General features: G+C 41.1%; 1 protein-coding gene across 1 annotated transcript in view; it reads left to right on the top strand.

The window, feature by feature from the left end:
- Positions 1–25,977, top strand: part of clpb (ClpB homolog, mitochondrial AAA ATPase chaperonin) — a 37,669-nt gene extending 11,692 nt beyond the window's left edge. The window contains exons 5-16 of the mRNA XM_004075755.4: positions 722–850; positions 6,545–6,642; positions 11,695–11,809; positions 16,561–16,638; positions 18,772–18,827; positions 18,898–18,942; positions 20,637–20,798; positions 20,879–21,035; positions 21,109–21,182; positions 21,257–21,376; positions 23,412–23,516; positions 25,282–25,977. Coding sequence (XP_004075803.1) covers positions 722–850; positions 6,545–6,642; positions 11,695–11,809; positions 16,561–16,638; positions 18,772–18,827; positions 18,898–18,942; positions 20,637–20,798; positions 20,879–21,035; positions 21,109–21,182; positions 21,257–21,376; positions 23,412–23,516; positions 25,282–25,479 — 1,337 coding nt within the window. The 3' untranslated portion in view covers positions 25,480–25,977. The remainder of the gene's footprint in view (positions 1–721; positions 851–6,544; positions 6,643–11,694; positions 11,810–16,560; positions 16,639–18,771; positions 18,828–18,897; positions 18,943–20,636; positions 20,799–20,878; positions 21,036–21,108; positions 21,183–21,256; positions 21,377–23,411; positions 23,517–25,281) is intronic.
- The last annotated feature ends 666 nt before the right edge of the window (positions 25,978–26,643 follow it).

Raw genomic sequence — 26,643 nt, 5'->3', positions numbered from 1 at the left:
TACAATTACATTAAAGGCTAAACATTTATCATTGGTAGACTGATTGGCTGCAGAGTGTTCATTATAAAGTGAAAATGGACACAAAAAAGAAATTCCTGTCACATGGCCTTAATGTCCATATTTCTTGCAATACTTGTAGACTTTGAATCTTTGAAACAAACTTTTGCTTCATCCTCTGGACAAAAACAAGAGATGAGAGATGAACTTTTCTTATAAAATGATCTTTTGAATCATTTAACATGACGTTAAGCTTATATACTAGTGGTTAGTCCTCCTACAACAGCTGCAATAGAGCGACATGCCACCGTTACCATGACATTGCATCCCACAGTGTATCAAATTATGAAAAATAATGGAAACATTGAAAATTCCAATATTAAAGTACTAATATCATATTTAATATTTATTTCTTTTGTAAGTGAACATAGCCTGAATAAGGACATTTGAGGAAGCAACCGGTTCTCGTCTCAGTGTCAGGCAATAATTTCTGATGATAGACGCCTGGAAGGGCATTATCCCTTACTTGACTTACTGCAGACATTTCTGTCAGCAGGATTTGTTTTTCAAAAGGGAAAACCCGTTTCCCAATTTTTTTTTAATTCAAGTATACTCTTTCAGTCTTTTGTATGATGTGAAAAAGTGGATCCAAACATCATCTTCTCCCACATCTTTGGGGTTATCTAAGAACTCCAATCTTCTTCTGTCCTCTTCCATCCTCCAGTCCTGGTGTCCAGAGAGGACGAGTTCAGCAGCAGACTCAGCAGCAGGGCTGGATTTCGAGGCTGCACCGCGCTTCACTACGCGACCCTGGCGGATGACGCTCTCGCAGTCCGAATGCTTCTGGAGGCGGGTAGGTCGAAGGCCCTCCCCTACCACCACCACCACACAGAGTCATCTTCAGCTGCTCAGCATAAGTCTGAACGCTGCCTACACACCTCAAAGTGCAGAAACGACGACCTTCTGATGGTCAGTCGGTGCTCCTGCCTTCACAGGGGTTCAATAACTGCTTAGCATTTTAACAAACGGATGGATTTTTCCCAAATTCCAGAGGAAAATGTAAAACCACTGATGTGCTTTACTTGACTTCATCAGCAGCAAAACTCTTTAGCTATTGTTGCTGTTGTGGAGAAAAAAAGAACAAAGCTTCTGTTGATTTAGACCAAACTCTGTCCTTTTATGTTAATTATTGAGGTTTTATTTGGTTTCAAATTATATAGCGATTTGGGTTGGGTTTAAAAAAATGAATATTTTTTATCAAATTGATGTTGACTAAAAGTTCAGTATTCATTCTTAACCCCCCCCCCCCCCCCCCCCCCCCGGTCATTTTTAGGTACAAAAAAGTTCACTTTCATTTCAACAATTTTTCATTTTGCTTCAAGTTTGTTTAGTTTGTATCACTACTAATGTGAAAGGTGTTGTTTATTACCAGACTAAATAAGCTTTGAAAGGAGATTTGAAAAAAGGAAATCAATATTTAATCTAATTGAAGCGTAAATCAAATGGAATTGTGAAGTTGTGAATCTGAGTGGAATCGATTCAGTATTTTGGCAGTTTTTCCTCTTTTAGTGACAGATTTGTAATTAAAGGTAAGGAGCAAGAAAGAAAATGAAACACATTTGAGTAAAATACCCTTTAGAAGTTCTTTGAACATTCTAATATTTTTTGCTGACCCTTCAGGAGTTTCATATATGAATTTTATTAGTATTTGTTGACTACATTTCATTTTTTTTTTTTAAACACCAAATTTGATGTCACCCATTTGCCAAAGTGAAAACCAAACATGAACCTTTTATATAATCTATTTATGAATCCACTGAGTTCTGATGGTGAAAACTTGCATGATATATAAAAATAAAAGTACATTGGTTTGTTTTTTTTGTTTTATTTTACGACAATTTTGCCATTCTAGTGACGATCAATGCACACTGTTTTTTTTTTGCATATACTTCTGGAAAACATACAGGGCACTGGACTTTGAAACTGTACACTTTTCTTCTCACTACTTAGTGCACTATATACGGTGTTTGCAATTTTTTCTGCGTCTCGGAATTTACAATTCTAAATCCCAGTGCATTGGAAATATCCTAGAAGTCTCTGCCTAAAACCAGTGTGTATTGTTTTTCACTAGATTGATGAATACACAATGCATTGCATTTGACCACTTTGTAATTTGAATAAAATAGTATGTAAATTAAATGTTTATAAATCATCCTAGTCTTTTAGGGGTTAGGGGAGGTAGTGAGTGAATTCAGACATAATTGTAGATTCAGACACTCAGAGAAAATGCCAAACGCCCTTTATAGGACTTTAATGCTATGTTTACATCAGCCATGTGACACGTGTAGTAAATGGCTGGACTGTCACTAGCCTATACTAGCACATGCACCTACAGTTGGAAGAACCTTGGTGCAAATATTGCAAACCTTGCTCCCGGCTTTTTCTTTCGCAGCTCTGTTCCAATATATAAAAGGCTTGGTGTCATAGAATTCCAGCTGGGCACAAACCGCAATAAATCATTTCTCCTCCATGATCAGTTTTCAAATGATTGGCGCTGTTGTGAATCACAGAGAATGCCATCCATACGTCACTACCAAATCTAAGTCTCTGATTGGTCAAATTTCCGCTTGGTTTAACTTTCATCACGCATTCAATGGCTATACGTAGAGCCCGAAAAAAGACTCGAAAACTTGCGTTCACAATGCGAGAACACAAGAGTTTTAAATGAGGAAGCCTGAAATGCACATAGATGTGCGTTAACATAGATTTTCATTGGAAATGGTGATCTGAACGCTTGTTGCTGAGGTCAGTAATTAGGGAGTAGTGAGCTAATTCTCCTTCAGGAAAGTTTCAGACCATAGTCTGTAAAGTTTCCTTTCAGCGTTTACATCCTTAAAGCCTTCTTACATGTGAACAGCTGATTTCAGGCTGAACTCATCTGAGATTGATCACTCGTTCATCTGCTTCATCCCCCACCAAACGGGCACCTGTCGTTGACTCAGCTCCGCTGGTGCGTTTGCGAGCACACACACCCTGAGGCGAACATCCCCCCACACAAACCCTCCCACCCCCATCTCCATTTCCAGCTTTTAAACAAGCCAGGCCTCGTTGAACTGTGACCCCCACACAGAACATGCCCTTGGGGTAACTCCACAGCCACACGAAGTGTGTGATATGATGTGAGAGCATCTATGGTTGCACTCACACCCTCCATATGTCCCACTATATAATTTGTGCTGTTACAAATCCTCTGCTTTCTTATTCTAGTTCAGTTATCGGAGTTGAGGCCCCAGTATGAAGGTTCGACCCACATTTGCTAAATTTAATTATTTTTTTTGCAAGCTAATGTATCTTCTCTGTGCTTGAATTGCAATTTTTCTCTTTTTTTTCGGTTGCAGTGCTTCAATATGGCCGCAGCAATATATTAATGTCAGTGTTTGTTCTTCTGGTATCCTCTTACCTGTTTTTTCTTCTCAGGCTGATTGCACTTTTAATTTAATATCAGTCATTTTGAGTGAAACCCTGCAAACACCATCTAAAAGGCATACGCAAAAGCATATATTAACGTCGTGTTTTTGCTTAAGATTGATGCACCTCCAGCCCGCGTGCCCACCTCATCCGCAGGCCTGAGTACGCTTAAACAAATCACTTCTATCTAACTCAATCAAATGTTCTGCTGGTGCTTTTTTTTTTTGCATTAAAAAGGTAAGAAATTTCACAAAGCGCATGCATTTGTTTGAAAAGCAATCAGATTAGCCACAGATTTGGTCGTTGCTTACCCGACGGGGACTTGGCCGTCTCGGCGCCAGCATCTCAGCTGATAACAGTCATGACATCACATACTTCTCTAACCGTAGTTTAAGGCTGAATAAAGTCTGTTCTTTCTCTGCTAAGCTTTTATCCTTTGTGAACCTATTTTCTTGTAGAATTGTGTTTTTCTTTTGGGTGATCGTGGGAAAAAAGGTCACGGCTCTTCCTTTGTCTGCGTCATCCCTTCATCGTATGTGTGTGTTTACAGCACCATGTTTGTCTTTTACCGGATTATTTCCCCTGTGTCTGCATCCGCGTTACTCTTCTAGGGATGCACTTTCGGCCTAAGCCGGACTTTGACTAACGTCTCCATCCATCACATGGTCGGACCCTAGCCTCGGGCCCCAGCGAGCCCCGTTGTCCCTCAGCCCTGCCTGCAGAGGCTGTGTAGCTTCTCCCCGGGCGCCACATCAGGGCCCCCCCAGATAATGGACAGCTCAGTAGGTGGTGAGGGGGCAGAAGAGGCACACACACAGGATGGCAGACGCACACACACTCAAAGGCCAGCAGGGGCTCTCTCCCACCAGCTGCAGTAAAAGAGCGGGAGGGGAAATGGGAAAAGAGGAGGGACTTCTAATAGGCATAACTAAAGCACTCTTAATGAAGGGATCCTATGTGAGTGTGTGTGCATGTTCAGCTGGGGTGTGTGTGTCCTCTTGTGTGATTGTCATTAGTGTTGATCCTGTTATAAAGTGCTCTGGCCCAGAGGGTTTGCCTGATATTAAAGCCTTAAATGATGCAATTTATTATGTCCGGTGTGTAGATGTGTGTGTGTCTCTGTGTCCTGGGTTTTTTATTGCTTTCCTCCCTCATGTTTTTGTTGGTTGGGGTGGAGTGGGTAGTGTATTGTTGTTGGGATCGATATGAGAAACGTACGAGTTTATCTACAACAACCAGGAAAAAGTGTGGCTACTTCAACTGTGTGGACCGTTTTTTTGCAGAAAAGGACCTCCTGACAAAAATTCTAAATTTTCTTGTATTCAAAATTTCCTTTCTAACAGCCAAACCTTGTGAGAAGCCCAATGATGTAGTTCATTTATATATTTTGTAATAAAACAACTGAACCCAACACAGTTGTTGGGCTGTTATTTTTAGTAAAAATGTGGCCATTATCCAATAGAAACTGTCTGCCAGAACTTGCTGGTCTAATTGGAGAAATATTCCTGTTGGTGCCCAGTCTGTTACTAAAATTGAGCTTTGCATCCTTGAGCAACAAAAGTTTTTACCTTTGAACCCCATATAATAATAGGGCTGTAACAATTAATCGACTTAATCTATGATTTGATTTGTATTTCTACAATCCAACCAGATCAATCTGATTCAACTTATCATTTAAATATATATATCATGTATCATCAACCACAAATTATAATATCAATTGAATTGTTGTTCAAATTAGTCAATACACCTTCTAATATGCATCATATTTGATAAACACATTTCTGACACTTCTATCTCATTTACATGATCTATTGTTCATTAAAACATGTTTTCTGTCCTGTAGTTCATCATCGTTCCACTAGGAGCAGTAGAATGGCTTTTCCTGCTCATTTCAAAATGGCTCCAACCATGAAATCTTAACCCTTGTGCTATCTTATATGACCCCACCCTTACATTGACGTGTTCTCCCTACCATGACAAAGGTGGATAAAGGTGAAGAGGATTTCATGTAATCCATGGACACCAGTGAAGATCACAAATCATTGAAGAAAAAAAGGTTCAGAGCACTGTCTAGTGGGTCTAGATGACCCAACTCTCAATGTTAAAGTGCCTAGGATAGCACAAGGGTTAAAAGTGGGAACATTTTAGCTAAATTCAGAACTTTATTGAGAGAATAACTAATCTATTGTTATTAATTTTTTTAATTACTACTAGCTGTGTTGCTAAATTTGTTTATAATTAATTCTTTATAATACATAATACCATGTTGAAATGTGTGCATTAAATTAGAAACAATCACTGCGTACATTTTTTTCCTGAACACTCTTTTGCATTTAAAACTAACATTGTTGTGAGCAAAATGTAACAAATTACCCAACGTATCATAATTGATATCAACAAGATCTCGTAAAATAATTATACTGCAAATGTTTTTTGTGAATTTCTTCGAAACCTTTCAAAAACAGATTTGTATCTTTTTTCAATGTACTGAGCTTTACAAGGTTTAGGATAGTGAACAGAAGTTTTTTGGACTAAAAATTAGTTATTAGACTCCTTTTTTGAAAGCCACAAACACATGTAAACATACATTTGCAGAAAAGCAAAAACTTATTTTGGTCACAGCTGATTGTTGTAAAATCCCAGCAGGCAGTGTCTGTCCAGAAGGATGGCGCATGCCAGTGCAGAAGAACACACACACACACACACATCCACACACATCCCGTGCTGTTACACCCAACAGCCTTCAGCACGTCTGCTGACCCATCCTGCAGTTTGATTCTTCTTGCATCGGGTGGGGGCAACAACCTGCTGTCAGTTTTGTTGTTCGGCTGTAGATGTCTGAAGGTTTATTGTTGACATGTGATGCAGATATGAACACTACCCCTGCTGGGGTGTGGCCCCCCTGCTTCGCTGCAGCAAGCCTCCGTCACCTTTGACCTTCTGTGACCCTAACCCCACTTTCTCCGCCACAGTTTAACTGTCCTGCAGAGCAGAAGGCTCCATACAAAGCTAAAAAAAAGAAGCTCATCTTTTGCTGTTGATCTCGTGACTTCCTGTCTTTTCTGTGGGTCGACAGGTGCCAACCCCCTGCAGACCAATGGTTTGGGCCACACCGCACGCGCCTATGCCAAGGAGGGCGAAGTGAGCACTGTGCTGCTGGAGTGGGAGGGCAAGGTAGGTTCACACCTGCAGAACATGCCTGCTTTTACTGCTAACAGACATCTGTACAAACCATCTTGCACACAGGCTCTTCCTCCTCAGGAGGTCTTAGTGCGTTTACTCATTGACTGGCAGGTGCTGGGGAGTCTTTGGGTGAATACTGGGAAAGGTTAATTGGGGTTAAACAGAAAAAGAGCCGTTTGTGTTTTGGAAACCAGTTTTTATTGTGAATCAGTGATAGTAAAAGAGTTAACTTGCTGAGTCATTAAACTGCATCGACTATGACTAAAGGAAAAGTTAGTAAACATTAAATTATAATTATTAAATTCCTGATTTTTATATATATATATATATATATATATATATATATGTATATGTATATATATATATATATATATATATGTATATATATATATATAAGGGCATCAAAACTAAGATTTCATATTCTATATTCTAGGTGTATAATTCCACATGTGTTAATTCAGTTTTGATGCCTTCAGTGTGAATCTACAATTTTCATGTCATGAAAATAAAGAAAACTCTTTGAATGAGAAGGTGTGTCCAAACCTTTGGTCTGTACTGTATATGAATATGATAGAATGATTAGTCATGGTTTGATTGTAAAAATTTAAAGTAAAAGTGATTTATGTCTATGTAAATACATACATATTCATAAATTGTACTTACAACACTTTGAATCCATTAATTGTGAAGTTTGTCCGAAAGAGTGTAATTAGGCTATTTGCTTGTAAAATGAGTGGGAGGAAGCTAAGTTATTTGCATTACTATTTTGCATTACTTAACTATTTTACTTTTTTTTTTTTTTTTTTTTTTTAATAATTATAAGGTTTCGGTTACTGGGGATTGAGTTTCTCAGATGTAGCAGAAGTTACGCTTCGAAGCTTCAAAGCTTCAAAGCTTCATCTGAAACAAACCGCTGTTGTTTGCCTCCAGCTGAAGATCCTGGACTTAAATTGATTTCACAGATGTGTTCTTTGCAAAGCAGCTGATGTCAGTATTCATATGCTTTTCTCTTTGTAAACATGAAAGTCTATGACGTTATGAATCATGGGATGCAACACTTCCCGTTTCTACCTCTGAAAGTGTCTTTTTTTTTTCTTTTTTTCTTTTGAATGACCTCTGCTCTCCACTGTAACTGCTCTCCGGAGGCACTGAAAGTGATAGCTGTTATTAGTTTGTGGAACTCTTTACGAGCTTTTATTTGAGGGTTGGACCAGCGAAGCTGCCACTCCATGTTTTTGGCGGCTTCATTATCTTCCATATTGCGGATTTGGTTTTTCTGCTGCTAAAAACTAAAAATCTGAAGATGATCTTCTAATCATCCAGTTTGGCATTAAATTAGGATCTCACTCTTAAAATAGAGCTACCACTTTCAAAAGAACTCATTTACATTCTTTACAGACTATTATTATAAACGATTCATCTCCAAAACGGCCAAAAATAAATGCATTCAACACTACAAAAAGAAATCTGTTTGTGTCCCAAACACGGATGTAAACGTCATTGACTGTAAATGAGAAACTGACTGACTGACTGACTGACTGACTCATTGTTTCTATGGCAACCACTCTGGTCAATCAGGCGTGAGCTTGTTGGAAGGGCATACCCCTACCACTTGAAAGCAAGCTACACCGAATCTGTCTAAAAAACGTTTTAAATGTCGGATGTGAGGGCCAATGGGCACCCCCTACTTTTATTCAGGCAGTTTATAACTTGAATAACTTGAAATACGTAAAAAAATTATCATGAAAAAAATTTGGATTAATAGCTGTTTATAAGTCTATGGGATTTTTCCTTCTCGGAGACAGCGGGTACTTCCTGTTTGGAACAACAGCGGGGAGGGGTCACTTTTTTAATTTCTCATGGTCAATGGTAATCTTCCATCTTGGTTCTTGATTTTTTCTCTTTAAAAGCTGCTTGTGTTTCTTCTGGGGTTCAGATCATTTTATATTTGCATTCTTAGTTTATTTTTAATTATTTCAGGTGTTCAAACAATCACATTATTCACTAACGTATGACTGAAGTCAACAAATGACAAATGAGTCTGAGACTAAACAAAATGATTGTCCAGATGTATGAAAATTATGTCTATAATTTGTGTTAAGTAAAGTTTGAGTTTAATCCCACAGCTCTGGGATGTTAAAGGTTTCAGTTGCCCTCTCTGCTTAGATGCTGCTGCCTCACTGGTGTGCAGCAGCATTTCTAAAATAAAACTCGAGTTATCGGTGGTTATCTGCTGGCTTGACAGTAGGCTGGAACTAAGCAAGATGGAAGGAGAGAATAAACGGCTTCCCGCCACTGCAGGCTGAAAACCTGGAGTTTAAGGAGACGGAGAAGGGGAGGATTAATGAGTGGTGGAATGGCTGTGAGAAAGAAAGAGGAGAAGAACTGAGGAGCAAGTTAAGAGCTGTAACAAGAAACTAAAGCGGGGGTGCCAAACACATTCTACAAATCTAAAGATTTGTAAAAACTGGTGAAACTTTGCAGAAGTTGTTTATTTATATATATATATATATATATATATATATATATATATATATATATATATATATATATATATATATATATATATATATATATATATATATATATATATATATATATATATATATATATATATATATATATATATATATATATATTCTCACATCTAGTCCATTTCAAAATAAGACCCGGGCAATAAACAGCTACGCACTGCCAGTTATCAGATACCCTGCAGGAATAATAAGATGGCCAAAGGAAGAGATACAGACCACGGATGTTAAGACACGAAAGCTCCTCACCGTGCATGGAGGGTTCCACCCCAAATCCAGCACCCTGAGACTGTATGCTAGCTGCAAGGATGGAGGCCGAGGACTATTGAGCGTAGAAGCCACTATCCAGGATAAAACATCCAAGATGCATGAATACATCAAGCTCAAGGCCCCAACTGACAGTGTGCTCAGTGAATGTCTCAGGCAATGGAGAGCAGAGGATACAGTGCTGGAGGACAGATCCTCATGGGAGGACAAACCCCTGCATGGGATGTACCACCGGACCATAACTGAAATGGCTGATATCAAGAAGTCCTACCAAAGGCTAGAAAGGGCTGGCCTACAGGACAGCACTGAAGCGCTCATCCAAGTAGCTCAGGAAAAAGCCCTGAGCACCAGAGCAATAGAGGCTCAGATCTACCACACCAGACAAGACCCAAGGTGTAGGCTGTGCAAAGAGGCGCCTGAAACAATCCAGCATATAACTGCAGGGTGTAAGATGCTGGCAGGGAAAGCATACATGGAGTATGCTGAAATAATACACAGGAACATGTGTGCAGAATATGAACTGGAAACCCCAAGGTCAAAATTGGAAACTCCTCCGAAGGTGGTAGAGAATGAGAGGGCAAAGATCCTGTCGGACTTCCAGATCCAGACTGATAGGATGGTAATGGCGAACCAACCAGACATTGTAGTGGTGGATAAAGAACAGAGGAAAGCCGTTGTGGTGGATGTGGCAGTGCTAAGCGATGGGAACATCAGGAAGAAGGAACACGAGAAACTGGAGAAATACCAGGGACTCAGAGAAGAACTGGAGAAAGCCTGGAAAGTGAAGGTGACAGTGGTGCCTGTGGTAATTAGAGCACTCGGGGCAGTAACCCCCAAGCTGGAGGAGTGGCTACAACAGATACCTGGAAAGACCTCAGACCTCTCAGTCCAGAAAAGCTCAGTGTTAGGAACAGCTAAGATACTGCGCAAGACCCTCAAGCTCCCAGGCCTCTGGTAGAGGACCCGAGCTTGGAGGAGAAACCAATCGCGGAGGGTGAGAGGGGCGTTTTTTATTATTTATATATATATATTATTATTATTATTATTATTATTATTATTATTATTATTATTTTATTATCATTAAAGCACTGAGTCTTTTTCCCATTTAATTATATATATTTTTGGTATATACCAGGGGTCTGTGACCTTCAACACTACAAAAGCCATTCAGGAGAATTTCTCTCTAACCACAACCCAATAGGAGCCAAAACACAACTTCACCCTATAAAAAACAAAAATGATAAATATAAATGAAACATTGTTTTAAGATATAAATACATATTTTTAAATATTGTGAATTAATAATAGACAGTCCGCTTTATAATTCAGTACGGCTTAACTATGGATTCTGGTTGTGCTTACTGACCTCAATTTGATTTTCTGTGGTACACGGAGCTCAAAAATGTGTCAAAAAGCTGCAACACTTGATAGAGAATTATGGGTACTGTAGTCTGAAGCCTGGCAGAGTGACACATGTCACATTTGTCAATGACTTTAATAAGTTTGACTTATTTGACTGTTTTGTTTCACTTGACCTTCCATTTAGTCCAAAAATTTTAATATCTTCATTCTAAAATTAAAAACATGTTAATATTCTTTAACAATAAAGGAGGGGTCCAAGAGCCCCATGTGGCTCTGAAGCTTTAGGCTGCAAACCCCTGGTATAGATGGTTTTAATCAAAAAAGGACATTTAGTTCTTTATAAGAAGAATTAATATTAGATGGATTTATTTTTGAACTGAAGATGTAAATAATAAAGATCGTAAATAGAAGTACGATGAATGATATTCAAAGTTCAAAAAGAGGCTTTGGATAAACAAATTTGGTTCCTTTTCTTTTCCCATAAACAAAAGAAATTTAAAAAAGTTTCCAAGTTTTTGTGTTTTGTCTCATTTGTAAACTTAGTTTCTTGTAATATTAAATCTCCTTAAAACCTAGATCTATTGAGCAGTAAAACTCTTGCTAAAGGCTGTATCATTAGGAAAAACAGTTGTCAGAAAAGAGCTGCAGTGTCATTTTTAATAAGACTAGACTTCTTTAAAGGACTTGTGGCTCTCAGCTTTAGGTTCAGAAGTATGTTTAGTTTTTGTGTCTCTAAGAAAACCTGGTTTCATGTCAGCAGAAGAGGAACAAATACTGCACCGTAACATAGTAATGTTTTTTTTCTTTCATCCACACCTCCCTGACTGTCTCATCCTCATGTAAATTTACTAAATTTTGTTGTTTTTTCTCTGTCTCCCCATAGTTCAAGGAGCTGCAGGCTCGGAGGGAGGCTGCAGAACGGAGGAAGTTCCCTTTGGAGAGGAGGCTGAAGGAGCACATCATTGGGCAGGAGGGGGCTATCAATACTGTGGCTTCAGGTAAATGCATGAATATACACTCACCTCAGTGGATACAACCTGAGGAGCATGTCAATCCCCCCTTCTCCTTTGGTTTTTTCCTTGTCTGTCCTTCCTCCTCTGCCTCCCCTTTTCCCTGCAGCAGTGGGCGGGCTCAGACAGACTGGCGGAGCTGTAATTGGTTAATTGTGATGAATGAGCTGTCTGTCACTCGTACACAGGTGCTGTGTGTGTGTTTGTGTGTGTGTGTGTGTGTGTGTGGTTTTGTGTGACAGCTGAAGAGGCAAAGCTTGGAGCCGCCAGTTAACACGATTACAGAGAGAGGAGACGTACTACAGACCCTCCTCCTCCTACTCTGTGCCCTCCATCTTTCTGTCTTCCATGTTTTTCCTCCTCTCTTCTTCTGCACCACCTTGACATTCATCTCACCAGCTTCCAAACATTTCTGTCTTTCCTTAATGCTTTTCGTGGCCTCCTGAACATTGTCCCTCTGAGCTACCAGGTCATAGGATAAAACAAGGAAAACAGGAAGCAAAAGAAGCTGCATGTGATGGGAAACGAGTGAGAAAGCTTTAAAAAGGTAGCCACAGATAGGGGGGGGGGAGTAAAATGATCTGTGAACCATTGACAGAAAGACGGAGAGCGGGTGGAGGCTATAGAAAGGAGGAGGCTGGATGAGTTAGAGCACAATAACGCAGAAGACGGTAAGAAGCCAATATTCCAGCAGGCATCCATGGAGGCCACGCACCGTATTGATCTGCAGATGAGAGAGTGGTTTTACAGCTTTGTGAGCTCTTTTTATGAAGCCTGACAAGCTCTGCTCAGATTTGTGAAAGTAATAACTTATTCCTAAAATTGGAAACGGTCATTACAACCTGCAGTAAGAACAACTTTCACTTGTGTGAGCATCATCAAAGCAGAAACCGCTGATATGGAAACGCTGGGAAGCGTAGAGATTCTCAATTCTGATTTCACCCATGACAACCCAGACTCCTTTTTCCTAAAACATTAAATGGGATATACCACAGAACAAGTGGATCACAGAACGTATTCTGCTGTTTTACTGTTAAACTAATGTCACCATGGGTTCTTGTGAGTTAAGGTGGTATGTTGTTATTTTAAATGTATCTGGTAATTCTTATGTTCAGTCTTTACATTCTGTTTTTATGCATTGAAGAAAAAAGCTTAATTTTTGTTTTGTTTTTAAAACTTAGTATCTCCAAATAAACTACACTTATTACGTTTTTCTTTTAAAAAGAAAATGTTTGGCGAGTTCATCCAACTTCTTACCAGGCAGCAAATCATTTTTTGAAACAGTTGATGTCATTTGGGGGTTTTGTGCTTGGTAACTATTGTGTAAAGCAGTACAAATCTCCAACAGAAGCTCAACTTCTGCATTTTCACTTTAAACATATGTTTTCCAGTAAAAATCTCCAGCTGCAGGTGTGTTTTTTCTTCATCTGCTGCTTTGAAAACATACAATTCTCTGCATGCAGACCCGTGAGCGAACATCTCACCAGCTTCTGTGCAAAAACAGACCTCCTAGAAGTAAGTCAACCATTACTACAATGTAAATAAAATAAAATAAAATAAAAAATTTAAAAAACTGCCAAGATGATGAGAAAAATGGTCTTACCTTATTTTCAGAATCCAATTCTAGTCACTGAGACATTTTTTCTTAAACTAAGATTATTTTGCTATTAAAAAAATTTCGGGAGTGCTTTAGAATAAGATTCCTTAATAAACTACTTATAAACTACTTATACTTACTTACGTATTAAGCTGCTTATGAAGACATTTATTAGTATCCCCTGTTAACATCCTGAGGTGTCCATGTTGACTGTTAGGTCTGTTATAATCCATAAAAAGCTGAAGCCAAATGAACCAAGCTGTCAAAGAGAAAACAGGGAGAGGAAATAAAATAAAGAAAACAGGAAGTAGAGACTCTTAATAAGGAGATGACAGAGGAGAACAGGATGTGAGGATAAGCTGAAAGAAAAACTGCTTGGGAAAGGGGAAAGGGTTGTGTAACTGAATGCATATTGATCAGGCTGAATGATGATTGAGTCATAATTGATGAGGGAAATTCTTACCAAGTGTGAATGCAAGGCAGCGGAAGTGGTCTCATTAATTCCCCCTCACTGTATGTTAGGATGGGTGTAGTGGTTACCGCTCTCACCTCACAGCGAGAAGGCCCTGGTTGGAAGCCTAGCAGAGACCTTTCTGTGTGGAGTTTTCCTCGTGCAGGTGTGGATTTTATCCAGGCACTCCGGTTTCCTCCCATGGGTTTCATGGGTTAATTGGTGACTCTAAAATGTGCGGTTGTGTGACGGACTAGCGACCAGTTCTGGGTGGCCCACCTTCAACGGTAAGCTGGACCCTAGAACGGATTCTGCAGGTTCTGAAGATGGATGGATAGACTGATGTTGGCAAGGATCTGTCATAAAAAAGTTCAGAGAAGCATCTTTGAAGACATTACCGTTACAGTTTAAAAAAAGGCACGCTGGATCCTTTTTCCATATTTACTTCTTTATGTTTTTGCACATCATTTACAATCTTTTTCTGATTTTCTTATCAAATCTTCTCACCTGGACCAAGTCTTTTTCCAGGTTCATTAAAGAAAACAAAATATTCTTAAAAACCCCACTCTGATTGTGTTTTGGGTGTTTTTAACATGGTCTTGTGGCATTTTTCTGATAATAGAGGACATGTAAAAACAAATTACGATTCACATGTATTTTCTGAGTATTTTTTATTTAAATCGTGACCAAAAATGCTGCTTAAAAAAGAGTGGATCTGTCCCGTTCACAATTTCTAATGAACTACTGCTGCTCTGCAGAAACTATGTCCTAAAAATCGACAGCTGATTTTGGTTTAAAACAGCATAATCATAGTTAACAGACCACTGGAAACGCTTTAAAAATAAATCAAAAGTTGAGTGGGTCTTTAAAACAAACGTTTTTAAGTGTTTTCTGCTTGTTCACTGACTGCTGCTTCAGTGCGTCAGTGTGGATTATGACTGGAATATCTGCCTGAGATATTTGCAGGTCAAAGATGAGGAAAACAAATTAAAAGTCTTTGATGTGTTTCCGTGTCTTGAACAGCTGTTTCCACGGTAACTCCTCATGATAAACAGCTGGCCTACAGCAAGACCCACACACAAACACTCACACAGAGAGCAGAAATACATAAAACCCATCAGAAGACCAACACAAACACACACACGCACACAGCATGAAGGTTAGATTGATCCAGGTTTAGCTCTCAGGGCTAAGAGTTATTGAAGAGAATCATCCCTGCGTAATCATGTTAGAGCCAACCAGACCTGCCTGAAACACAACGCCCCAATGGTGTGTGTGTGTGTCTGTGTGAGTCTGTTTGTGTGAGTGAGGAGGCAAACTTTCATTTGTTTCGCCTCCCCTTTCCTTCCTTCTTGCTGTCAGGGACCTTTCAGAAATGTCAGCGTGCCCTTCTGTCAAAGTCAGTCCCAATCAGCCCAAACCGACAGGAACGCAGAAGGTTACGCCGTCATTCATGCAGCCATGGAAGGAGCAGATGGAGCTGTGGAGCCTCCTCTTGTCACTATTCATCTCCGGGTCCATCTCTGACACGCTCATTTGTTTCTCTGCCTCATTCTCTGTCTCCTTATCTCCATCACTGGCTTTCCTCTCCTTATCTCCTTCCAGGTCTTTACTCCTCTTTCCTCTCCCTTATCTTTTGTTCCTCCTCCTGCTTCCTGCGTCTCCTCTTCCTCTCCTGCTAAACGTTTTCTCATTATCAGTCGTTAGCAGCGGACTTAACACTTGTGTAACGCATGTTTGGTGTTTTTACTCGACAAAGGCGGTTTTTAGGAGAAGAGTTTCAGCCTATTGTCATTGGAGGATGCTGCAGCTGTGGTTTCTCCAGATTTTGAGGGAGTTGTCATTATTTTCAGCAGAGAACTTCTGGCGGCCTCATCCTGTGGTTGACACAAATGTAATAAAGGGATATTGTGGTCACGTATTTCAAGGCCATAAAGCTCGTTTACCTGAATGGCTCATGCAGGAACATTTTGTCCATTATCTGCTGGAGCCTTCAACCTCAAAAGGATAACATGTCACATTAAATGTAGGAGAGTGTTGGGGTAATTTGAAGTCTCTTGACTGTTGGTGGAAACTCAATCTCTGAAGCTTGGCGTAGAAACCGCACAGAGCAGCCAGCGGGCGTCTGCTGAAGGCAGCAGGACCAGCACCCATGCATCTGGGACTCCGGTTGGGCTCCCAGCTTCTCTTTTAGAGGACGGTGCCTCTTCCGGCGGTGGTCGAATGCACCGCTCCTCTTCCTCAGATCATCCTCATCATCTGGTCTTTGTGTCTTCATAGGAGTTTGGTTGCTGGGGTGATGGCAGAGGGAGGGAGGCACTCCTTTTTAAGAGTGTGTGTCTGTGTGTGAGGCTACAATCTATGCTAAACTGATTTCAGCATGGCCGCGCCAGAGAGGCTAACACAATTACAGCTGGCTAATGGCCCCACTGACTGAGGGGGAGGAGAGGCATTGTGGGTAGCTTTCAGGAGGTCTCTCATCTTGCTTTCCTGCTCTCTTTTTCTTTTTTCCCCCCTCATTTATTCCGGCAGATGACCCTTTTCTCATCCCTAATTTTTTTACTATCATGATTGTTCGAAACTTCTCCACCGCCGCCATGCCACCTTTGTTCACTTCAGTGAAACTTTGAGTACTTGGTGGAAAAGCAGAGTCAACAAACGTAATGGGTTCTCTGTCTGTGTGTTTTACAGCCATCAGGAGGAAGGAAAACGGCTGGTACGATGAAGAGCATCCTCTCGTGTTTCTCTTCCTCGGCTCTTCGGGAATCGGTAACTCGTCTCACGTTTTAGCTCTTCTCACTTTAGCTTCTGTTATTGTATCAGAAAGGAACAAAACAATTGTAAAAAGTGTTTTTCATTCTCCTCTTTAACCCAAATAATAAGATAAAATTCAATGGAGTTCTTCCTGAAAGGTGCAGTTGTTCCTCTGTGATGCTAAAAAAGTATAAACTTTACAGAAACATGTTCCTCAGACATTTCAACAATGTATATGCAAACTGGACTGAGTGACCCCTCCCCCCTGGCGTTCCAAACAGGAAGTACCCGCTGGCTCCAAGAAGCCAAATTCCCAAAGATTTCGACAGAAATCTCAGTCATTCTATTTGTCAGAATAACCATTCTGGCTCTGATATCTTTTTTAAAGATGTTCTTAATAATCCTCTTTTTTCTGAATATTTCTTCTGTAGTTCAGGTTATTCAATTTATAAACTGACCCATCAAATACTTCACGGTGGTGTCTGGGGGCCACCACGTCCAGCATTCAGAATGATTGATTGACAGATTTCGAGTAGCCCGCTTTCAAGCGGTACTGACAATTTCTGGCTCCAGCGTTGCGGTGTCCATGACACTTACTTCCTGCTCCAACCAGGTGACATCACACTCACTCTGTCCAGTTCTCATATACAGTCCATCTATGATATTGAAACAATGCACCCTTGGGCTCCAATCATTTGACTGTTAGTGTATATAGTGCTGGGCTGCTGTTGTACTGTATACAGAGAAACATATTTGTCTTGTTTGCTCATTTCATGCTAAAATTATTGAAAAACATAATAAACCAAGTAAAAGGAAAAATTAACATAAAAGAGCACAAAGTATGAATAAAAAATCAAAGCAAAAAATAATAACTGTCACATATAATCTTAGAGATGCGAGTGAAAGGGAAGTGCTTTGAACTGATGGCTCCAAAACATTTTTGCCCACTTTTCTGTCCATTGCTGACTCCTGTTAAAGGAAGTTAAGGTCTAGTTTTATTTGACAGCTCAATATAAATCCATTTGTTTTTCCACAGCTAGTCCTGACAGAGCAACACAGTGATGTAGTATTTGAACCCACGTTTTTTCTTTTTTTACATCTCTGCAGAGATGGAGTTTGCGAACTCACTCTGAAGCATTTTTCTGTTTGTTTTCCTGCTGTTTTGTCCAGTCGCAAACAACGTTTAATGTCTTTAAAGAGACTCAGTAGAGAAATCAGCTGCTTTTTAAATCAATTGATGTTGAGTAATGAACATAAATAGTGCATTGATGCTCTGATTGCACGTTCTGGAAAAATGGCTGTAATTCTTTAGCATCTTGAAATAAGTTCAGCCTCAAAACACAATGTCAGGTTTATTTTTTTGTGCTTTCTGCTGATCTGTGGTTCTGGTTTGTCCACACAAAATCATTCTTTATCATGCGATAAAACTCCACTATTTTTCTGCAGCTCAGACTTTGTGGATTCACTCGCAGATGTATACTTTTATTCTTAAAAAACAAAAACAAAACAAAAACATCTGCATGCACGTTTGATGGGCTGAATCCTGATGTGTGGTTAGTCATTAAAGTAAATGTCAAAGGTAACTACTTAAAAACGATATGTTGTATGTTTAAGGAAAATTTGCAGTTCTATTGATTATTATTTTACAGTTGGGCTGTGAAAACCAAATCTCTTCCCATCAGATTTGACGAACTTTGACTAGAATAGTTTAGAGAAAAGCCTGAACATCCTGAAGCTGCAGCACGGACTGAAAGTTCTGATGTGGAGGCACAGCATGGAGCTCACAAACAGAGAAAGATGCTGAAATGACAGGTCAGGGAGACGGATGAGGGGGAGGCGGCGTTCATATCCTCAGTTCCCCCTCAGCAACAAACCGTGGCCACGAGACATCAATATTAAACACGGCAACAAGACGCGCGCCATCGTACCCAAATGCATGCCAAGCACAAGACATCAATATCCCATGTGAGCATTTATATGCAGAATATTTTACAGACCGCAATAATCTGGAGAGATGATCGAAAGAAGGGTAGAGAGACACGCTGGGATTTGGACCAGCACTCAGCCAGGAGACGAAGGAGCTACGTCAAAAAATGATTCCATGAAAAGTTTGATTGATTTCCTCTTTTTGTCTGGTCTTATTCACAGGAAAGACGGAGTTGGCCAAACAGGTGGCACGCTACATGCACAAGGACATCAAGAAGGTATCTGAGAGCAATCAGAAAGGAAGAAAAAGCTGGTCTTGTTCCGGGTTAACCTGTGGTGTTGTTGCAGGGTTTCATCCGCATGGACATGTCCGAGTTCCAAGAAAAACACGAGGTAAGTGCCTCTAAACTTGATCCAAATGCTGTACCTGCGTCCAGCCTCACTTCAGTCCCAGTCATGCATTTGAGGGCTTCACCCAAACCCATTCACTTCAGCTTCTGGAGCTGCGGGTGTCACGCAGAATTCATACTGCTTATGGATTCACAATTGAGGCAAAAACCAAAACGAATGTTTAGTTTTTGGCTTTTTTATACTGTTTATGAAGCTTTGATGATAAATGAATTTAATCAGAGATTTAAAATTGCTTTCTATTGCCGTGCTAAAGAAGAGCGTCCAATCATTTTGGTTTCGTGAACAAACTGTGTGTCAACGGCTCTCAGATGACTGCAGTGAGAATCAGCAGAAGGGAGGCTTTGAAGTCCCCCTTCGATCATCTTTGATACATTTTCAAAGAGTTCCCAGTGGTCTTTTAATTATGATTATGCCATGTTTAGCCAAAATAAAAATAAAAAAAACCTAGGACATAGGTCATTAGATATTCACCTCTGAGTTGTGTGCCATACTGTTGGCGCAGAGCAACCCTGACCCTCTTCCCCTCTTTATTGCTGAAAGCTCTTCGTTTACATGCTCTTTTGCTAGCTTACAGCCCCTCAAACTCACAACCTAAAGTTACTGGTGCAACTAAAATGCTGAGAGGTGTTAAAGCCATCCAGCTGTACAGTTTTGATTCAGATGAAATATCAGACGAGGAAAACAAAGACGTACATGGATCTATTTGTCTACAAGTAGATGCATCAGAATGGAGCGGAGCAGGGAGCTTGTACCCTGCCCAGTGTATTTTCTACCTCACTTAATCTTCTTTATATATGTCCACTGTTACCAGAGATTAGCCACAAGAACATTTTAAAAATAACAAAAGTACAATTTTTTTGGACAGTTTCTGTCATAGCTGTGAGTGTAAAGAGGTCCCGTCTTTTATGGAAACAAAAGCAGTAAATACGTGCAGCTGCATGGAAGTTTCAGCCTTCTCTGCCCCACAATCCTGCTGAATTTCTCAATCAGGCGTGTCCAATCAATCTCATTATTATGGGGACAGCATGGAGTAAATCGAGAAGAACTGGAAACCAGGAGTGATAGTAGACCTGGAGCATTGACTGTGTATGAGAACTGGACTGAGTGACCCCTGCCCCTGGTGTTCCAAACAGGAAGTACCTGCTGGCTCCAAGAAGCCAAAATCCCATAAACTTCTATAGAGAAATAAACAGCTGTTACTGAGTAATTCGATTTATCAGAATAACCATTCTTCATCTAACATCTTTTTTAACATGTTCTTGATTATCCTCTTTTTTTTCAATATACTTTTTTTCTGTAGTTATTTAAGATATAAACTGACCAATCAGATGCTTCAATAAAAGTAGGTGGTGCCTGCTGGCCCTCACGTCTAACTCTCAAAACGTTTGATTGACAGATTGGACGTCTGGCTCCACACATGGCGGCATCCATTTTGGAGAAAAATAAATTACTGACTGAATTGACTTCATTTGGTTGGAGCTGAAAGTAAACCATTTCCTGTGGATGATGTCACACTCACTCAGTCCAGTTCTCATTTACAGTCAATGATGTGGAGGAGCAGGACCAGGCAGGCATGTTTGATAGGTTCATAAAGACAGACTGCACGGTTAGTGTGATTGCTAGTTAAATTCCTGCGTGATTTGGATGACCAGCATCCATCCTCCCGTCCCTACTAGGTGGCAAAGTTCATTGGCTCTCCTCCGGGATACGTTGGACACGAGGAAGGGGGTCAGCTGACCAAACTGCTGAGGGCATGTCCCAACGCTGTTGTTCTGTTCGACGAAGTGGACAAGGCCCACCCTGACGTGCTCACCATCATGCTGCAGCTGTTTGACGAGGTGTGGACTCTCAAACCCTTGTACTTCAAGGCGGCCACATCAGCAGTTTATCAAGCTGACCTCTCTACATTATCTCTCAGGGGCGACTAACCGACGGCAAAGGGAAGACCATCGAATGCAAGGATGCCATCTTCATCATGACATCCAATGTTGCAAGTGAGGAGATTGCCCAGCATGCACTGCAGCTCCGACAAGAAGCTGAGGAGGTTAGCCGCAGGAAGCTGGCTGACAACCTTGGTGAGAAAAACGCCTAAATCTCAGCGTCGCACAATGAAAGAAACGTTTTCTGACGTGTTTTTTTCCTTCCCAGAGGACGTGCAGAAAGGCGATGACGTCAAAATCTCCAGACAGTTCAAAGAATCCGTTATTCAGCCGATCCTCAAGGTACGGCATTCGATGAACCCTTTCACACTGGAAACTGTTCTGCAGGTGACGCTCTCTCACCTTTCACCCCCCAGGCTCATTTCCGGAGGGACGAGTTTCTGGGCCGAATCAACGAAATTGTATACTTCCTGCCGTTCTGTCACTCCGAGCTGCTGCAGCTCGTCGGCAAGGAGCTCAGCTTCTGGGCCAAGAAGGTTTGATGACTGTCCATTAGAGTTCAAGGGTCACTAACCCTCTAGAAACCAAGAACTTACTTAATGGGTATCAAATCATGTGAAAGCCTACCAGCTTGACACAACCCCCTAAAATAACAAAATCAAATATAAAGTGTTCCCTCGTTTATCGCAGGCGTTTGTTCTAAAAATTACCTGACAAAATCCGATAAGTAGGATAAAAGATGAGTTTTACAGGCTGTGAAACTCCTCACTACACACTTTGTACACGTTTCTCAGACAGACATGAACATTTTCACATTGCTCTCATTCAAACTCTCAAAGTTCAAACCTTCATTGAAAAATAAGACCAGTTTTATGGAATGAGAACAAAGATCTGATCAAAGATTTATGTCGATTTGTCAAGCTGAAAGCATTTTTTAAAAGAGACGCAGCACAGAGGAGATTGATTGACAATGGTACACAGTCTATTATCAAACAGAATGCAATGCACTGTAAAATAAAAAATAAAAAAAACAAACGTGCAAAATTGCACAAAAGATGCCAAAGATTACTTTTGCACGTCCATTCATATATAAATTTTCTGAACCCGCTATATCCCTTCCGGGGTCAAGGGGTTGCTGGAGCCTTTCCCCGCTACTGTTGGGCGAAGGTGGGAAACACCGTGGACAGGTCGCCAGTCTGTCGCAGGGCCACAATCAGTCCCCACACATCTAGGAAACTTTAGAGTCACCAATGAATCTAAGAAGCATGTTTTTAGACTTGGGGAAGAAGCCGGAGAGCCCAGAGAAAACCTACACATGCAAACCCCACACAGAAAGGTCCCAGATGGGATTCGAACAAGTTCCTACTCCCTGTGAGGCCACTACATTGACGTGCAGCCCCACTTCTACATTTCATTATAAAAATTGTCCTGTTTTCATAATTCACGAGCACACCCTTTTAACAAGTCAGGGACTATGTTAAACTATGTTTTAAAAAAGGTTACACAATATTTCAGAAAAATCCACACAAAGAAAAAAGTATTTTACGATCTTTCATATTCCTAACTACTCAGTGTTTTATCAGGGCCTGTTTGGATGAACAAAGAGCTGATATCCTGGAGATGGGAAATGTTTTTAGATCAGTGAATGATTAATGAGGGCAATTTCCCACGGCACACCTGACCATCTCCCACGGCACACTGGTTGAAAAACACTGAACTAGTCGACAGTGAGTGCACTCTTCTGTTCACAGAGGCAAACTGAAGACATCATCAGTAAAGGACTCCTAACAGTCCCAGAAAAAACCAGCTCCACTCTTCGATCATTACACGTTGTATAGATCAGGATGTGCGTTTCTTTTATCTGTAGGCAGAGGATGGGGGCATGTTTCTTCTGAAGTAGGCCTCCAAAGCTGCACAGGCGGAGTGGGACTCAGTCGTCTCACCCTGCAGCCGCTGAGCGCTGCAGAAACACACACAGATCAATACTGTTACTCGCTATAATCTGATTACACTGTTTAACATGTTGTGCCCTCATCAATATTGAATTATTAATATTACAGCTGGTGTCCTGACAAACAACTTGGCCTCTGCAGGCGGCGTGTTTCAGCAGCTTCTGCCGTCACCTTGCTGTTGGTTAACGTTAAGGCTGCGGTTGCTGTTGGTTAACGTTAAGGCTGCGGTTGCTGTTAGTTAACGTTAAGGCTGCGGTTGCCGTTGTTTCCAAGGGTGATGCCACGTCCGACAGCACAAATGTCGTTATCGCTGAATCCCCAAAAGCCGTTGGTTTGTAATCAGAATTAAACGCTTGGCGCCGTCCGCATCGCCATAGGTACATCCGTAGCAAAACGTTGCGATTTATTTATTGAACCGAGTGTTGACACAAGTAGCTAAATGAGCCACTCGGAACACAACTATTGACTGGCGTTTGATTAAAATGCATTAAGGGCTTGTTGATTAGCGCCGGTGGCCATGCTGCCTGACAGAACCTCCTCTCTCTGCTGCTGCATTCGTCTCTGTCACTCCTGTGGGTTTAGATGCCTTCTGTTAATGTCTCTGTCTCCTCGCCACCAGGCAAAGCAGCGCCACGACATCACCCTTCAGTGGGACCAGCCGGTGCTGGACCTGTTGGCGGGAGGTTACAACCTGCACTATGGAGCTCGGTCCATCAAACATGAGGTATGGAACCTGCAGCAGCTGGGTGTTTGTTTGTTTTTTTGAGGAGTTCAAATTCTCTTTTTAGTTTTGAAGGTCTAACTTTAAAAAAAAGCATCTCTGATGAAATACTCGTGGAGATGGCTGAGAGGTGAAGAAAGTCTCAGACTCCAAACATCCCAGCAGGCCTTTCACATCCATTCATAAAGGGGGTTGACCCGTAGGGGGGCTGCACGTTGTAGGGTTGTCTGGGCCCCTGGGAGTGTTGTAGAGAGAACTTTATTATTTTCGTCCCTGAATGAAAACATGAAACTGTACCATAACTGTAGATAAATGGGCGGAGCGTCCATGACGTCACATGGTCAAATTGAGTCTATTTAAGACCAGCTATTAGTCGTCATCTTAAGATGCTAAAGAACTGTGGTTTCTGTGAAGGTAGACAGTAATCTGGAGAAAAATGGACCGAATTCTTCTCAAGTAAGAGCTGAGCATTTCTCTCAGTATTATCCCCCGATTAGAGCTGGATGTAACAGACATCCTTTACCTATGCTGAATCATCTGAGAAAGCACAGTTTATCCTTTCACAATAAAGATTAAAGAACCACTCCAATCATCTTTTGATCCGTTGTCAAAGTTTTCCCAGTGGTCTTTTAATTATGATGGTGCAGTTTTTAACCAAAACCAAACAATCGTGTCGTTTTCTAGGACATAGTTTCTGCTGAGCGGCTGGAGCTCATTGGAAATTCACCTCTGATCTGGACTGTTGGCGCGGAGCAAACCCACCCCCCCACCCCCCTATCTGTCCCTGTAGTTTGGGGCTCGGAAGCAAAGAGCTTGTGGCCCAACCAGCTTATTTTCTACATCACAAATATAGTCTTTTTCCAGCTGGATTATTTCATCTGCTCCTGATTCACAACGATTTGTATAAAGAAATACAGTTTTAATCTTAATCGTCTTTATATATGTCCTCCATCTTGAGAGAAAAGGCCACAAAAACATTCAAAACACCAGAAAACACAATCGTCATTTGCGTGGGTCTTAAAAAGAGCCTTTGGGCTAATTCTGGCGCATTGCAGCTATGCTTTTACTGTGGACTGTCCCCGTTAAATAAATAAATGTGGATTTTGTTGACTGGGAAACTGATGAGATTTGGGCCCTCATGCTTCATTTTTCTTTGTTTTTCTCCTAATGGTTTATTAAATCCTGTTTTGTGTTTGGTGGATTTCTGCTTTTCCTCTAGTTTCAGGCTTTGATTGTCAGAGCTGTTTTATGTTAGTCATTCCTCAGTATTTAAAATTGCGGTTTTCCTCCCAGTCCAGTTTTCCTGGATTTTTTTTTTCTTCTTCTCATTTTTGGCATAAATGCTTCTTGTCTGTCACTGAGCTTGTCATTCACATTTAGAACCTCCAGGACCGCTGTTCCTGGCCGCTCTGACGGGAAGTCTTTCTGTTCCTCCATGTCACAAAAAACTTTATTTTTAGGGATTTTTTACAGGCCTTTTTAAACTAAAACTGAAACAACTTAAAGTCAGTAAAATATATGCAGCTCTGCTCTGTGTGTCTGTGGGGTGGCAGGTGGGGGGCTTCAGATGTTAAATGAAAAGATTTAGGTCAGAAATCCTTGTCTCTTCATCACATCTTTACCATCTTCTACTCTTTTTTTTGAGATTTTAGAGAATATTTTTACAAATATCCTAAACCAGTCTTCTTCAGACATCACGGTACGCAGAGGCCGTCTCCTGCAGTGTGTCTTTCTGTATAAACACTAACCACAGTGTTTCATCCCACAGGTGGAGCGGCGGGTTGTCAACCAGTTAGCTGCAGCGTACGAGCAAGAGCTGCTGCCCAAAGGATGCACACTGCGTCTGTCGGTGCATTCGGATGGTCAGGAGGAGTGCGGCGCCCCCAGTCTGCGGCTAGAGGTGCTGGGAGAAGATCATTCATCCAGAATGCTTGACATCCGCCCACCGCTTAGTCCTGAACACTGACCTGCAGCACAGCACTCTGACCTCATCGCAAACATTTCAAATAAAAGTTCCTCTGAAGGCAGAACGTCGTGGTGTCCCTAATTCATGCTTCAAACAAGCTGCGGGTCTGACTAACATTTGGATCACTTTTGCTGTGGATGTCATCTCTGTTACACACTGATAAGGTTCATAATGTAAAACACTGAGTATTTATAAGTAGAAGAAATTCGAGTATAGAGGAAGAAGGGTTTAATGATTCCTCATTTCCTGTTTTTCACATGATAGAGATTTTATGTTTCACATGTAAACACAACAATCTTCATTTAATGGCATATTTCCATCAGAAAACCATCAAATTCTGCTTGATGTTCTTCATTTTGCTGTCTTAATGCTAAGAGAACCAAACATTTGTTGCATCAGGAATGTATGAAGACCATGTTCCGCTGGGACGGAGCAACATTTCCGTTCTTGTTTTCCGGCCTCCTTTGCTGTAAATAAAGCCGTCACAAAGCAAAAGGAGATTCCTCTGGTGTGTTTTTTGTTCTGCCTGCTCTGACACTGCTGATGGATGTGTGTGTGGGAGAAACCAGTTTCTGGGTGGGAATTCTTCAACAAAAACACTTGTGCACCCCATGAACCAACATGACAGAGGAATTCTGCCCCATGACGGAGGTCAGAGTCGGACACCGGAAGGGAATGCAGCCGAATTCCCTGCAGGAATGTCTTCTCCACATAAAGAAATTAGCATTAGCAAATGTGCTTTCGCTCTCCCTGTGCTGTCTGTGACCTTTCCAGGGAGTTCCAGTTTAATGGAGGTTTCTGAAGTTTTGAGGCAGAATAACGTCCCCCGAAACTCAAACTGCAGGATTTTTCATTCTTTTGTCTCCTGTTTCAATTACCCCACAGCTTCCCAGGTAAAACGGGCTTTTCTACACAGATGTGTGAAGTCTGAGCTGTCAAGAACCTGAAACTTCATCCTCGGGAAGCAGATGAAGATAACGGTGACGAGCACCAGACAAACTGAAGGGCTGTATCTGCATAGCAGACCAGGTTTGGCTCAGGTACCTTCAGGCTTATTCTTCCTCATGTGACCCTCAATCTACACTTTATGGTTTTGGGAAGTCCAATTGATGTGTGTGTGTGTGTGTGTGTCCGCGTGCGTGTGCGTATCCACTTACCCTCCCT

This window comes from Oryzias latipes, chromosome 13 (genome assembly GCF_002234675.1).
Source record: "Oryzias latipes chromosome 13, ASM223467v1".
NCBI classification, from domain to species: Eukaryota; Metazoa; Chordata; class Actinopteri; order Beloniformes; family Adrianichthyidae; genus Oryzias; species Oryzias latipes.
This window is presented reverse-complemented; position numbering and strand designations above follow the sequence as displayed.